The sequence below is a fragment of the Dipodomys merriami genome, unplaced genomic scaffold (assembly GCF_024711535.1).
Source record: "Dipodomys merriami isolate MVZ:Mamm:240054 unplaced genomic scaffold, mDipMer1.0.p SCAF_403, whole genome shotgun sequence".
NCBI classification, from domain to species: Eukaryota; Metazoa; Chordata; class Mammalia; order Rodentia; family Heteromyidae; genus Dipodomys; species Dipodomys merriami.
The window spans coordinates 552,464-565,236 of record NW_027205638.1 but is presented as its reverse complement, the minus strand read 5'-3'; the positions used below and the strand labels follow the sequence as shown (position 1 = coordinate 565,236).

General features: G+C 40.5%; 1 protein-coding gene across 1 annotated transcript in view; it reads right to left on the bottom strand.

Annotated features, from left to right (window-relative positions):
- Positions 1-6,069: 6,069 nt before the first annotated feature.
- The window catches only part of LOC138806655 (zinc finger protein 585A-like), a 166,546-nt gene continuing 159,842 nt past the window's right edge, over positions 6,070-12,773 (bottom strand). Inside the window, exons 21-22 of the mRNA XM_069992076.1 lie at positions 8,166-8,255; positions 6,070-7,526 (exon numbers count right to left, since the gene is read on the bottom strand). Of these exons, the coding sequence (XP_069848177.1) occupies positions 6,070-7,526; positions 8,166-8,255 (1,547 nt within the window). The remainder of the gene's footprint in view (positions 7,527-8,165; positions 8,256-12,773) is intronic.

Genomic DNA, 12,773 nt, shown 5'->3' with positions numbered 1-12,773 from the left:
CTTGGTGCATTTCTCTCCGGTATGTAAAACTATCAAAGATGGGACAAAAAGTCCTAAAAAGAACTGAATATAGAATTACATAAAAATATTGTCCAGTACTTCTACACTTGTACATAACTTAGGGAAAAACAAAGATTTCTATAAATACCATCATATACGGACTAAGTTTCAAGAAAGACAAATACCACAAAGAAGTCCAAGAGTCTTTACAGCGATTTATTGAACTACTTATAACACACTCAGTCCTGTACAGCAGTCAAAATTATGTTTGACCACACTTTTTCAGCAAATCCATTAAAACTTCATTAGGATAGTCTAATGTTATTTATGTGAATGTGATGTCTGACAAGATTTTAGGCAACCTTCACCATCCATGAGAACTTACCTCCTAGGTGTCATTGAATCCCAAAAAAGTGAGGCAACATTGTGGTCAAATTAAAAAATGAGAAGCAAACTAAAGCAAATCTGCACTTAACTAGAAGGCAAGATTTGATCATCTTCTAAATCTACAAGTCATCTTTAGCTTTTTTAGAAACATGTTCCTAAAGCCGAATCTTTTTTTTTTTTTTTCTGTTTTTCAATCTTGGACACAGTTAGGTTCATAAAATGGAATGTCAAACAGAGTGAGAAAAGAATCTCGTCAGAGATCCTTTCTTCTCTCTTGCTATTGACCATGAGTAAAGATTCTGGAACCATGGTGTGGAGAGAAGCCAAATGAGAGAGTCAGAAAGAACCTGTGTGATTTTACCCTAGAAGTTTCTGGTCAGATCATGATAGGTGGACTGGAAAAGCATAAAGCCTTCTTATGGGAGAAGAAACATTGCTGAATCATGTAGAGCTTTAAAGTCTCCTCTAAAGACAAATCCACAGAAGACTGAAGTCTTATGTATTACTGAACAGTATTAACAGAAAATACACTCCAAAATGTAGATCGATAAAATGTAACAGAAACAACTTATATAGGTGTAGAGAGCTGCGAGAGGCTGCACCTGGAAGATGGAGCCGGCTTCCGCCCTCCGCCTTCCCGATGGCAAGTGCTCTCTGTGATAAACAACTCCTTATATGGCTAAGGCAAAGAATCTGGCTTGCTTCCGCGCACCTGAACCTATTGGTGGTTCCCACGTGGCGTATCAGGGTTGGCTACCCAGCAGGTACTTAAGGCTGTGGGGGATTCTCCCCGGGGTTGGGGTCAGAAGATTACTCAAAGGTCCTGAATAAACTGCAGAGAGAAGAGTCCGGTGTCGCGTCTTCCTTGCTGGTCGAGGCAGTAGCGACACGTGGTGGCCCGTACGGGGAACTCAGCCATAACCCCAACGAGGACTCAGAACTCTCTGCGGTCAGGGTGGTGCACCGGTAAGTTCCCAGGTAAAAGGGGAATCCGCGACAAAAGCGGGGGTAAGTCCCCAGGTAAAAGGGGAATCCGCGACAAAAGCGGGGGTAAGTCCCCAGGTAAAAGGGGAATCCGCGACAAGAGCGGGGATTAAGTTCCCAGGTAAAAGGGGAATCCGCGACAAGAGCAGGGGGATTTTTGCTCTTCTCGGTAGACAGAGAGAGCGAGAACCCGGGGCTAGTCAGTAGAGTAGCCAAAAGTGAAAGTAAAAGTTTGTTTACCAGCTTTAAATGTTTAAAACATGGGCGCTTCTTCTTCGCACCCAATTTTTTTGGCTCTCAATGAGCTACTGCACTCAAAAAAGTTAAAAATAAAAAAGAGTACTTTAGAGAGGTTTTTGAATGAATGTGACATCGTTGCCCCATGGTTCGCTGTCTCTGGAAGCCTCAAGGTGACCTCTTGGGAGAAACTAGGGAGGGACCTAGATTTTGCCTCTGAACAAGGAACGCTTAAGAGCGGAGTGAGACCAATATGGAAACTGATAAGAGGCTGTCTCAAGGTCCAGCGTTGCAGTGAGGCGGTAGAGAATGGTCAGGCCGCCTTAGAAATGCTGCAGGAAGAAAGATCGGAAAGGGCAGACAGTGAAAAGGAGGAGAGCAGGGGGAGTTATACCCTGATTTTGCCGAACTAGAGACCTCTGAGTCTACAGACTCAGAGGAACTACAATCACTCATAGAACAAATAGAAAAAACAAAGATAAGAAAGAGGAGGAAAGGGAAGGAGAGAGAGGACCCAGATAAAGACGAATGCACGCCCTCCATGCACCGCCCCACACCTTCGGCCCCTCCGCTCTATGCGGAGGACCCTGGAAGTGGCAGCCCCGGCTGTTCTTTCAGCCCAGGCATGTGGAAAGCGGTCAGAACCGAGTTACATCTAGCCTGTCCAATATTTCAGGATCCACAGGGACAGCGGTATCATGAACCCTTAGATTTTAAGTTTATAAAATCTTTAGCGGAGTCTGTGTGGACATACGGAATCACGGCCTCCTTTACTGTAGCCCAGGTGGAGGCCCTAAACAGACACTGCATGACACCCGGTGATTGGAGTGGGCTTGCACGAGCTTGTTTGAGCCCAGGTCAGTATTTAGATTGGAAGGCCTTTTTGATTGAATTTGCTAGTGAAGAGGCTGCAGCCAATCAGGCTGCGGGAAACCCAGCTTGGGACAGAGATGTGCTGCTTGGACAGGGGAGATTCGCCAATCAGCAGATAGGCTACCTGGTTCAAGTTTATGAACAAATCAATAAAATTGGCATAAAGGCATGGAAGGCCTTACCAAATAAAGGCGAGGTGAGTAGCAATCTCACCAAAATCCTGCAGGGCTCTACAGAGCCGTTTTCGGACTTTGTTGCTCATATGGTCGAGGCTGCTGGCAGAATTTTTGGTGACCCAGACGCAGCCATGCCATTAGTTAAACAGCTTGTTTATGAGCAGTGCACTAAGGAATGCAGAGCCGCCATAACCCCATATAAGAATAGAGGACTAGAAGCCTGGATGAAAGTTTGCAGAGAGCTGGGCGGACCACTAACTAATGCTGGATTAGCTGCTGCTGTGGTGCAATTAACCCAGAAGAAAGGGGCTGGGAAGGTGGCTCAGTGGTAGAGCGTTTGCCTTGCATGCATGAGGCCCTGGGTTCGTTTCCTCAGCACCACATAAGCAAAAAGAAATGAAAAAAGCCAGAAGTGACGCTGTGACTCAAGTGGTAGAGCGCTGGCCTTGAGCTGAAGAGCTGAGGGACAGCGCCCAGACCCAGAGTTCAGGTCCAGGAAAAAAAACCTATTCAAAAATCGCTGCAAATTTGTCTAAACAGTTGTCTAGTTATCTTTTAGGTAATTGAACTGGGGAGTTCGACAGCCTGATGGAACAGCTCAGGGTTGCCATCGTCATGGTGAACTCGACCCAAGTGGATGCTGGATTGGCGAAGGGGTTATCTTCATGGATCTCCGCTGCTATGAATCATCTTAAGGAATGGGCGGGTTTGGGAGCCCTGACAGGCCTCCTGGTGTTAACCTCCTTGGTATGTCTGTGGTGCATTTGCCAAATTAGAGGTTCTCAGCGTTGCAGTGTAGCCATGATTATCCAAGCCTTTACAGTCATTGGAGCAGGTCAGTCCCCCCAAGCGTGGCTTGCCACCCTAAAACAATGAACACAGATTGCAAAGCCAAAGTACTGCAGTCGAGAGGCTGTGAGTTTTGCCCTCGAGGAGAGCATGTTTGATTGCACATGGGTTCGATTCACCTTTTCCCGTCCTTGTGAAAAATGAATCAATGGACAGGCTGAGTCATCCCTAGAGAAGGTACCCTCTGGGAGACGGCTTGTATGCAGTCCTTGCATTGCACAACAGGGATCAGACCTCTGTTCTCATCTGTGTTCTTTAAACAAAAAAGGGGGAACTGTAGAGAGCTGTGAGAGGCCGCACCTGGAAGATGGCGCTGGCTTCCGCCCTCCGCCTTCCCGATGGCGAGTGCTTTCTGTGGTAAACAACTCCTTATATGGCTAAGGCAAAGAATCTGGCTTGCTTCCGCGCACCTGAACCTATTGGTGGTTCCCACGTGGCGTATCAGGGTTGGCTACCCAGCGGTACTTAAGGCTGTGGGGAATTCTCCCCGGGGTGGGGGTCAGAAGATTACTCAAAGGTCCTGAATAAACTGCAGAGAGAAGAGTCCGGTGTCGCGTCTTCCTTGCTGGTCGAGGCGGTAGCGACAGGCCAGCCTAAATAGGGCCTAAGCAGGAGGCACGTCTACAGGAAATTCCCAGTCCAGGCACTGGACTATCAGTTTGAGTAACATATCAGCCAAATGCCCATGCCTGCTTGCAGGGATCCAGCCACACCCATCAGTTGGGAGGTAAGTGATGGATGGGGCATTTCCTTCCCCCTGCATGAAAACAAGATGCCAGACCCCACCATCTACCATGTGGCCAAAGGGCACCAGCCACACCTGACCTCCTTACTTAATATTACTGTATTATTAAATCAATTTATAAAATGTTACATCCTCTTTATCGTTTTGTAAACATTCAAAAATTTGCTTTTTGTAAAAGCCATATTTCTTTAGCTCTACCTCTGAAACAATAATTCTCACATTCACCAAAAATTAAACATTCATCTTTTGAATAGTTTATTTCTTCCTTCTTCCTCATTCCTTCAATTCCTCTTTCCATCTCTCACTTCCCTACTCTTTCCTTCCTTCCTCTCAGGGTCTAGAAGTGATGCTGTAGCTCAAGTGGCACATGGTTTCATTTCTTTGTTAATTTCAATTTTTGTGAGAGATTGATCAATATCTTTGTGTGCTTGATTATTTCCCCTAATGTCATATCTATTTTGGCCCTCTATGATATAACACAGGTGCAACACATCGTCCACATGGTCTTTTATTATACCTCACTCAGCAGAACAACTAAATGGGCTAAGAGTGAATCAATCACAAGTTTTTCATCACCAGTGATTAATTAAAGAAAAGTGCAAGCACTGAAGATACTTTGGGGTTCTCCCCCAAGACAAAATGCAGGGCTGCGAAGGTGGCTCAGTGGTAGAGCGCTTGCCTTGCATGCTCGAGGCCCTGGGTTCGATTCCTCAGTACCACATAAGCAAAAAGAAAAAAAAAGCGGGAAGTGGTGCTCTGGCTCAAGTGGTAGAGCGCTAGCCTTGAGCTAAAGAGCTGAGGGACAGCGCCCAGGCCCAGAGTTCAGGACCCACGACCGGACCCAAAAACAAACAAACAAACAAAATGCAGAGATTCTAGTCTTTATTAATCCATCATATTTTTTAAATATATATTTTATTGTAAAGATACTGTATAGATTAGTTATACCATTATATGAGTTAGGTCATTAATACATTTTCTATCGAGCATTGTTACCCCTCCAAGAAAGACTTTACCACTGTTATGACTTTTTCTAGAAAACCTTTCCATTTTTTCTTCATATGATTTTTCTCCTCTTTGTGTGTGAGGGTGTGTGTGTGTGTGTGTGTTTTGTATGTTCTGTGATGAACCCTGAGCTGTGTCTTGTAGTTCGAGGACTCCACATCTGCTATATCATAAGGTCTCTATCCTGTATTGGTACTGTATTGCGATTTCAGTTTTCTGACAGATCAAAAACTTTCCCATTTGGTACAATCCTGTTATTTCATTTGTGTGAATCAACTTATGTGTGTTAAGCTGTCTTTCCACATTGGTCACATTCATAAGGTTTCTCTCCTTGTGTCTGTGATGGATGTTAAGTTGTGCCTTCCAGGTGAAAGAATTTCCATGCGTGCTACATACATAACATTTCTCTCTGGTGGGTTTTTTTCTGATGGACAGAAAGGTGTATGTTCTACATGAAACATTTTCCACATTGGTCACATTCATAAAAATTTCTCTCCTGTGTGTGATCTCTGGTGGATAGTAGGTTGTAGCTTCTGGCTGAAAATCTTTCTGCAAATATGACATTCACAAGGTTTCTTTCCTGTGTATTTTCTGATGGACAGTGAGGTTTGACTTCCAGGTGAAAATCATTCCACACATGTTACATTCATAAGGTTTCTTTCCTGTGTGTATTATCTGATGGACATTGATGCTTGACTTCCAAGAGAAGGACTTTCCACACATGTTACATTCATAAGGTCTCTCTAATGTGTGTGTTTTCTGGTTTATAGTAAGGTTTCCTTTATGGGTGAAAGACTTTCGACACAAGTTACATTAATAAGTTTTCTCTCTAGTATGTGTTCTCTGATGGAGATTAAGATTTGATTTCCTGGTGAAAGATTTTCCACACATCTTACATTCATAAGGTTTCTCTCCTGTGTGTGTTCTCTGGTGTCTAGTAACATATTCCTTCCAGGAGAAAGACTTTCCACAAATGTTACATTCAAAAGGTTTCTCTTTTGTGTGTGTTCTCTGGTGATGAGTAAGCTTTGATTTCTCAGTGAAAGACTTTCGACACGCGTTACATTCATAAGGTTTCTCTATATTATGTGTTCTCTGGTGGCGAGTAAGCATCGATTTCTGGGTGAAAGACTTTCCACACTTGTTACATTCATAAGGTTTCTCTCCTGTGTGTGTTCTCTGGTGGACAGTAAGATATGCCTTCCACAAGAAAGACTTTCCACACATGTTACATTCATAAGGTTTCTCTCCTGTGTGTGTTCTCTGGTGTCTAGTAAGATATGCCTTCCAGGAGAAAGACTTTCCACAAATGTTACATTCAAAAGGTTTCTCTCTAGTATGTGTTCTCTGATGGAGATTAAGATATGATTTCTTGGTGAAAGATTTTCCACACATCTTACATTCATAAGGTTTCTCTCCTGTGTGTGTTCTCTGGTGCAGATTAAGATATGCCTTCCAGGAGAAAGACTTTCCACAAATGTTACATTCAAAAGGTTTCTCTTTTGTGTGTGTTCTCTGGTGGACAGTAAGGTGTGTCTTCCAGGTGAAAGACTTTCCACACATGTTACATTCATAAGGTTTCTCTATATTATGTGTTCTCTGGTGGCGAGTAAGCATCGATTTCTGGGTGAAAGACTTTCCAAACTTGTTACATTCATAAGGTTTCTCTCCTGTGTGTGTTCTCTGGTGGAGAGTAAGATATGCCTTCCAGGAGAAAGACTTTCCACACATGTTACATTCATAAGGTTTCTCTTTTGTGTGTGATCTCTGGTGTCTAGTAAGATATGCCTTGCATATGAAAGATTTCCCACAAATGTTACATTCAAAAGGTTTCTCTTTTGTGTGTGTTCTCTGGTGGACAGTAAGCTTTGATTTCTGGGTGAAAGATTTTTGACACATGTTACATTCATAAGGTTTCTCTCCTGTGTGTGTCCTCTGAGGGACAACAGGGTGTTTCTTCTCAGTGAAAGACTTTTCACACTGTTTACATTCGTCAACTATAGAAGACCCATGAGGACTATATGCTGCACACATCTTACCAGGTTCACTGAAAATACCCATGCTCTGACAGCCAGTGACCTTTTCTATCCTCATCCCTAAGGAGTTCCCATTATTCTTAATCAGTTCTGACTTCTGTATGGAGCTCAAATGAAAACTTCTTATAAGTCTCACTTTTTCCTTCCCTTGGTTACTATTCATGACTGCTACTTCAGAGAGATACTTGGGACTTTCCTGGCAGGTGCTAATCACATCCTCCATTTCTGGGACATCTAAAATGAATAATAGAAAAATAGACAAAAGCATAAATGAGATCTATAAATTCCTTAATGTAAAGATATTTCCTCACATTCTGTTACAATATTTTCAAATATGAAAGCATTGCTTTGTGCAGAATATATATATTTCTCTGCAATGTAGTAATTAAGAAAGTAGCACTGACATTTTACAATGGAAAATAATGTTTTTCTGTACTTCAGATTTTTATATTTTTCTCAAGGAAATATTTACTCCAATTATTCATCTCCATACTCTTAATGCTTCCATTCTGAATCTCCCTCTATGCCCAGCACCACAGATAAGAAATTGTCCTGATCCTATTTTCCTACTACCTGCAAAATAAAAGTTTAAAATAAAATGAGATCTCCTTACTATATTTCTTATTGTCTTTTTCTCTCTATAAATGACTTCTCTACAGACAAAAAGAATTGCTAACATTAAGTACACTGGAACATCAAATTAAGTTTGTCTCCATGAGAATTCTGGATTGATAATTCCTTGAGACAAAGGATCACCTAGTTCTCTGACATATGACTCAGGGCACTAGGAATACTATTGCTCTGTACAGCTCAAGATAAACAGATCCACTGGGCTCTGGACCCAACATCACAATTCAAGATGCTTTAACTCACCTGTGAAATTCTCTTCTGAGCCTTCTCTCATCCATGGTTCTGCACCTTGCTCCAGCTTCACAATCAATATAGGTTTAGGAACACAGTGCCCTGTGAATAAGAAATAGTGGAGAACTATTGCTCTTGCTGGGTCATCATTAATGTAATGTTGCAGACATCCTGTTCACTGGGTTGCTTCTAAATCTGGTTTCTCAATTGTTTTATTTTTGGGTGGTGGGATCGGTTGTGGGGGCCTGAACTCTGAGCCTGGGAGCTGTATCACACCTCCTAAACTCAAGGCTAGCACTCTACCACTTGAGACACAACGCCAATTCTGGCTTATTTTTCTGCTTTTTTCATGCTGAGGAATCGAGCACAGGGCCACAAGCATGCAAGGCAAGGGCTCTACCACTGAGCCACCTTCCCAGCCCATGGTTTCTCAATTCTTAACATCTCCACGGTGTACTTTCCCGCAGCTTTGGGTTTATTTTGTCAATGTGTGGCTTGAACTCAGCTCTTTTGCTCAAATCTAGCATTCTACTAGTTTGTGACTTGGCTACATTTCTAGTTTTTGAATGGTTAATTGGAGATAAGAGTCTCATATTCATTTTTCTACAGTTGCTTGCTTCAAACCAAAATCTTCAGATTTCAGCCTACAGAGTATCTAGGATTCCAAGCTTGAAGCAATGCAACCTATGTCAGGTTTGGCTTACAAATACACACTTTCACACTTTCAACTACTGATTTTCAGATAATACTGACAGTAGTAATGTATATTCTATCTAGACTGTAGATCCACCTATAATAATCACCCCCAAGTCTGGGAAGTCAGTTTCCTGTTAGTGGATCATAATTTAGAACTTTTGTCCAACTACTAATTTGCCTTCTTAATGAATGAGAATAAAATTAGCTCTTGAGTTACATATAATGAGTTGAAGTTTCCCTTAGAATGAAATGACACTTCCTATGGACTGGAATCTTTTTTTTTTTTTTAACAAAATGTAATTGTCTAAAGGCTTACACTTCTAACCCTACATTTAGGAGGTAAGATCAGAAGAGGCAGGCTTGAAACCAACCTGGGCACAGAAACACAGAATATACCCCAAAACAAAATCCAAAATGGAGTTGTGTCTCAAGCAGTAGTGTGAAAGGCAAACAACATCAAGCTCCCAGACCTGAATTTGCCTGGATTTTATACTAGCAGTTCTTTACCTGGGAATGGACAGGAATCTTATACCTAAATAACATAGTCAAATGTCTACTAAAATAAAAGCACTTGATCTTCCAAATAAAAGTGACCTTTGCTCACCCAAGGACATTAGGTTGCTATAGGTCTCCAGCATCACTTCTCTATGAAGGGTCCTCTGACCAGGATCCAGATCCTGCCACTCCTTCCAGGTGAAGTTCACAGCCACATCATCAAATGATATCAGCTTCTGTAATGGCACATTTCCATCAAGAAATTAGGCCTGGGTCATGAGAATTCCAATCTGGAATTTCATTATGCTGCAGGTATGCTTTTGTCTTACATAAAATGTTTGCAGCTGGCTATGTTATTTTTTCACAGGGAAAATTAAATAGCAAATTAGAAATATTTGACAATACATAAACCTGGTCATTAAAATGCACAGATTTGCAGGGCAATGGTAGCTTATGCCTGTAATCCTAGCTATTGAGGAGGCTGAGGTCTGAGGATCAAGGTTCAAGGCCAGCCCAGGCAGGAAAGTCCATGAGACACTTATCTCCAGTAAACCACCAGAAAACTGAAAGTAGCACTGTGACTCAAGTGGTAGTAGAGCACTCACCTTTACCTGAAGAGCTGAGGGACAATAACCAGGCCCAGTATTCAAGCCCCAAGTCCAATAAAAGTTACAGATTCCCTAATGAATGCAAACACATTTCTGCTGCTAGCAATAGAGACAAGATAAAAATTCTAAGGAGATAATAATGTGGCATGATGACATTAAGTCTAAGGTGGTGTCTAAAAATTATATTATTATTTTTGATAAAATTTTAGTACATATAAGGGTATCAATGAATTAAACAAATATTTTCTCTGCATTTACATTTACAGCTTCACCATAAATTCTATTTAGACCTTCTATTAGCAAGTACTCTCATAAGCAAGCAGAACACATTCAGGATATCACATGGTATACAGAACATAGAACATTACTAGATCAAAGAAAAGCAGTGTCCACATGAATGCTCAAAAAACAGTAACAGTACTCCAGAATGTAGCTAATGATTTATTGGGCCCTTATAAGATTTGATTTAGTTCCCACATAAAAATATCCTAGGTTAACCATGTTTGGTTTAAATACTAAATATTGAAATGTGGTCATAGACAACCTGATATTTTCTTCCTATGTAAATAAGAACTGCTACCATGAAGTTTTGTGAACTTTCTCTACATTCTACAATACAAAATATAGGTGGGAGGGGAATAAAATGTTCCTTGAGAAGATTTTCATTTTAATAGGCCTTCATGGAAGGTGGAGGCAAATTCATAGAGACTCAAGGAACACTCAAAATGACAAAAATGATAAATAGGACCAAATGCTCAAATGTGTTAAATATTCCTGAGTCATTTCTCCAGTATATCTCTAAAGATATATTTCCACTTTTATTAGTTAATAGTGAAATTCCTCAGAGATCAAAATCAATTCCTGAGCAAACTTCTGTGAGATTTTGCAACAAATGATATTTCTAATAGAGAAATCCTCATCACTGTATTAATTTTTTTAAATTAAAACTACCTATCTTATACTGGCAGTGAATGAAAATATTTAAAAGTACTGGTATGGAAAAAAAAAAACTGAGTACCAGGACAAATGAAGTTAGAGCAAAGATAACAGAATCAGGTGAAATCAAATTTTCTTGTCGTTTATCAATTGGAGGAAGGATGTACTTTTCTGTATGGAACTCTGAAGTTGAGCTGAAGGAGAAAAGGTTTGAGAGGTTGGAATTCCAGCCTGACAGCATTGAGAGCACTGAGAGCTGGCTGCAGAAGGCTTAAAAGAGAATTCTGGAGAGGGTTAAGAGACTGGAGTGCAGGCCTTTTCCTTACTGTTGGAAAGATAGCATCTGAAACTGAGCTGCTGTTCACCTTGAAGGCTAGGTAATGTGAACTTCATGTCTGCATTTTCTCTGGGCGCCAGGCTTGTGTCTCAGGAGAATAAGGAAACATGTTTGCCTCACAACCTGTTGTGGCTCAGATTGTAAAATTAATATAGATACTTTGATTTTGCATGTTATCAATGGGAATCTTCCCTGTGTGAACTCAAGGAACTATGCTTTTTTACTGGCAACCAGAGACCAAGTGCCAGAGAGGCTTCAGAACCCTGGTTTCCCCTAAGTCTATCTGTTTATGTTTTCGTGTTTCTCTAATTTTCTTTGTTTCTGGATCCCTGTAGAACTCTCTAGGCAACAATTTTCCTATACAGTGGGTAAGAAAAATGTCAATCCTAAGAGCCATGTCAGCAAACTAAAAATAATCACTAAGAAAAACTGGTTCCCAGATAGATCATTGAAGAAAAGAAAAAACTGAGAGACATATGGAGGAAAGAGGGAATGAGAAAAGTAAGAAAAAATGATTCAAAGATAGATACAAAGAGAGAGAAACAGAAAAATAACCAACACAAGTGAGTAGAAAACCAAAAGTAAAGAGAGATTATAGAGGAAAGGAATCTTGTGAGGATACATTAGAAAACAAACAAGATTTTTAAAAAAGACCATAAAGTTTAGCAACAAATATAGCCTCAGCTTCAAGTAAGACCAAGGCCATGAAGTAGTCCAAGAAGTATATATGGAGAGTAATTTAAGTACATATAGGTTAATCATTCCTTAAGAACACACGAAGTTGCGTATGACCACACTATTTCAGCAATTCCACCAAATTTCATTGAGATAGTTTAATGTTACTCATGAGGATGTGATCTGGTTGCAATCTACCCTTCACCTTCCATGAGATGTATCCTGCTCGGTGTCACTACATCACATAACAGGTATGACTACATGTTATGACAAGATGAAACTAGACATTCTGAAGCCAATCTGAATTCAACTTAGAAAGAATATAACCATTTAATCTGCTAAACCTACAAGTAATCTTTATCTCCTAATCTACAAGCTGTCTTTATCTGATTTATGAATATGTTCTTGAGGCTAAATCTGTGTGGTTTGTAGTATTTTTAATTCTTGGACATCTTTAGGTTCATATAATGGAATGGAAAACAAATGAGAAATAAAAAAAAAAAAACTCACCAGAGATCCATTCATTCTGTCTTGCTGCTGACAATGAACAGAAGACTCTGGAAGCATGGCTGGGATATAAGGCAAATGACATATTCAGAAATGAATGCGTGAGATTTTGCGTCCAGAATTTTCTCTTGCAAACATAATACATGGGCTGCAAAACCATAAAGCTGTCTTAAAAGAATCTTTCATATCTCAGACAAAGCATTAAAGTCTACAAGAAACACAAATCCAGTCCATTTCCTGACAGATAGATATTATTAAACCAACTAATTTCTATGTTTATGTACACATTAAATTTGAAAAAATGAATGTTCCCACAAATATTATTGAATACTTGAAAGCAAAAACATATCACATTTCCACTAAAAG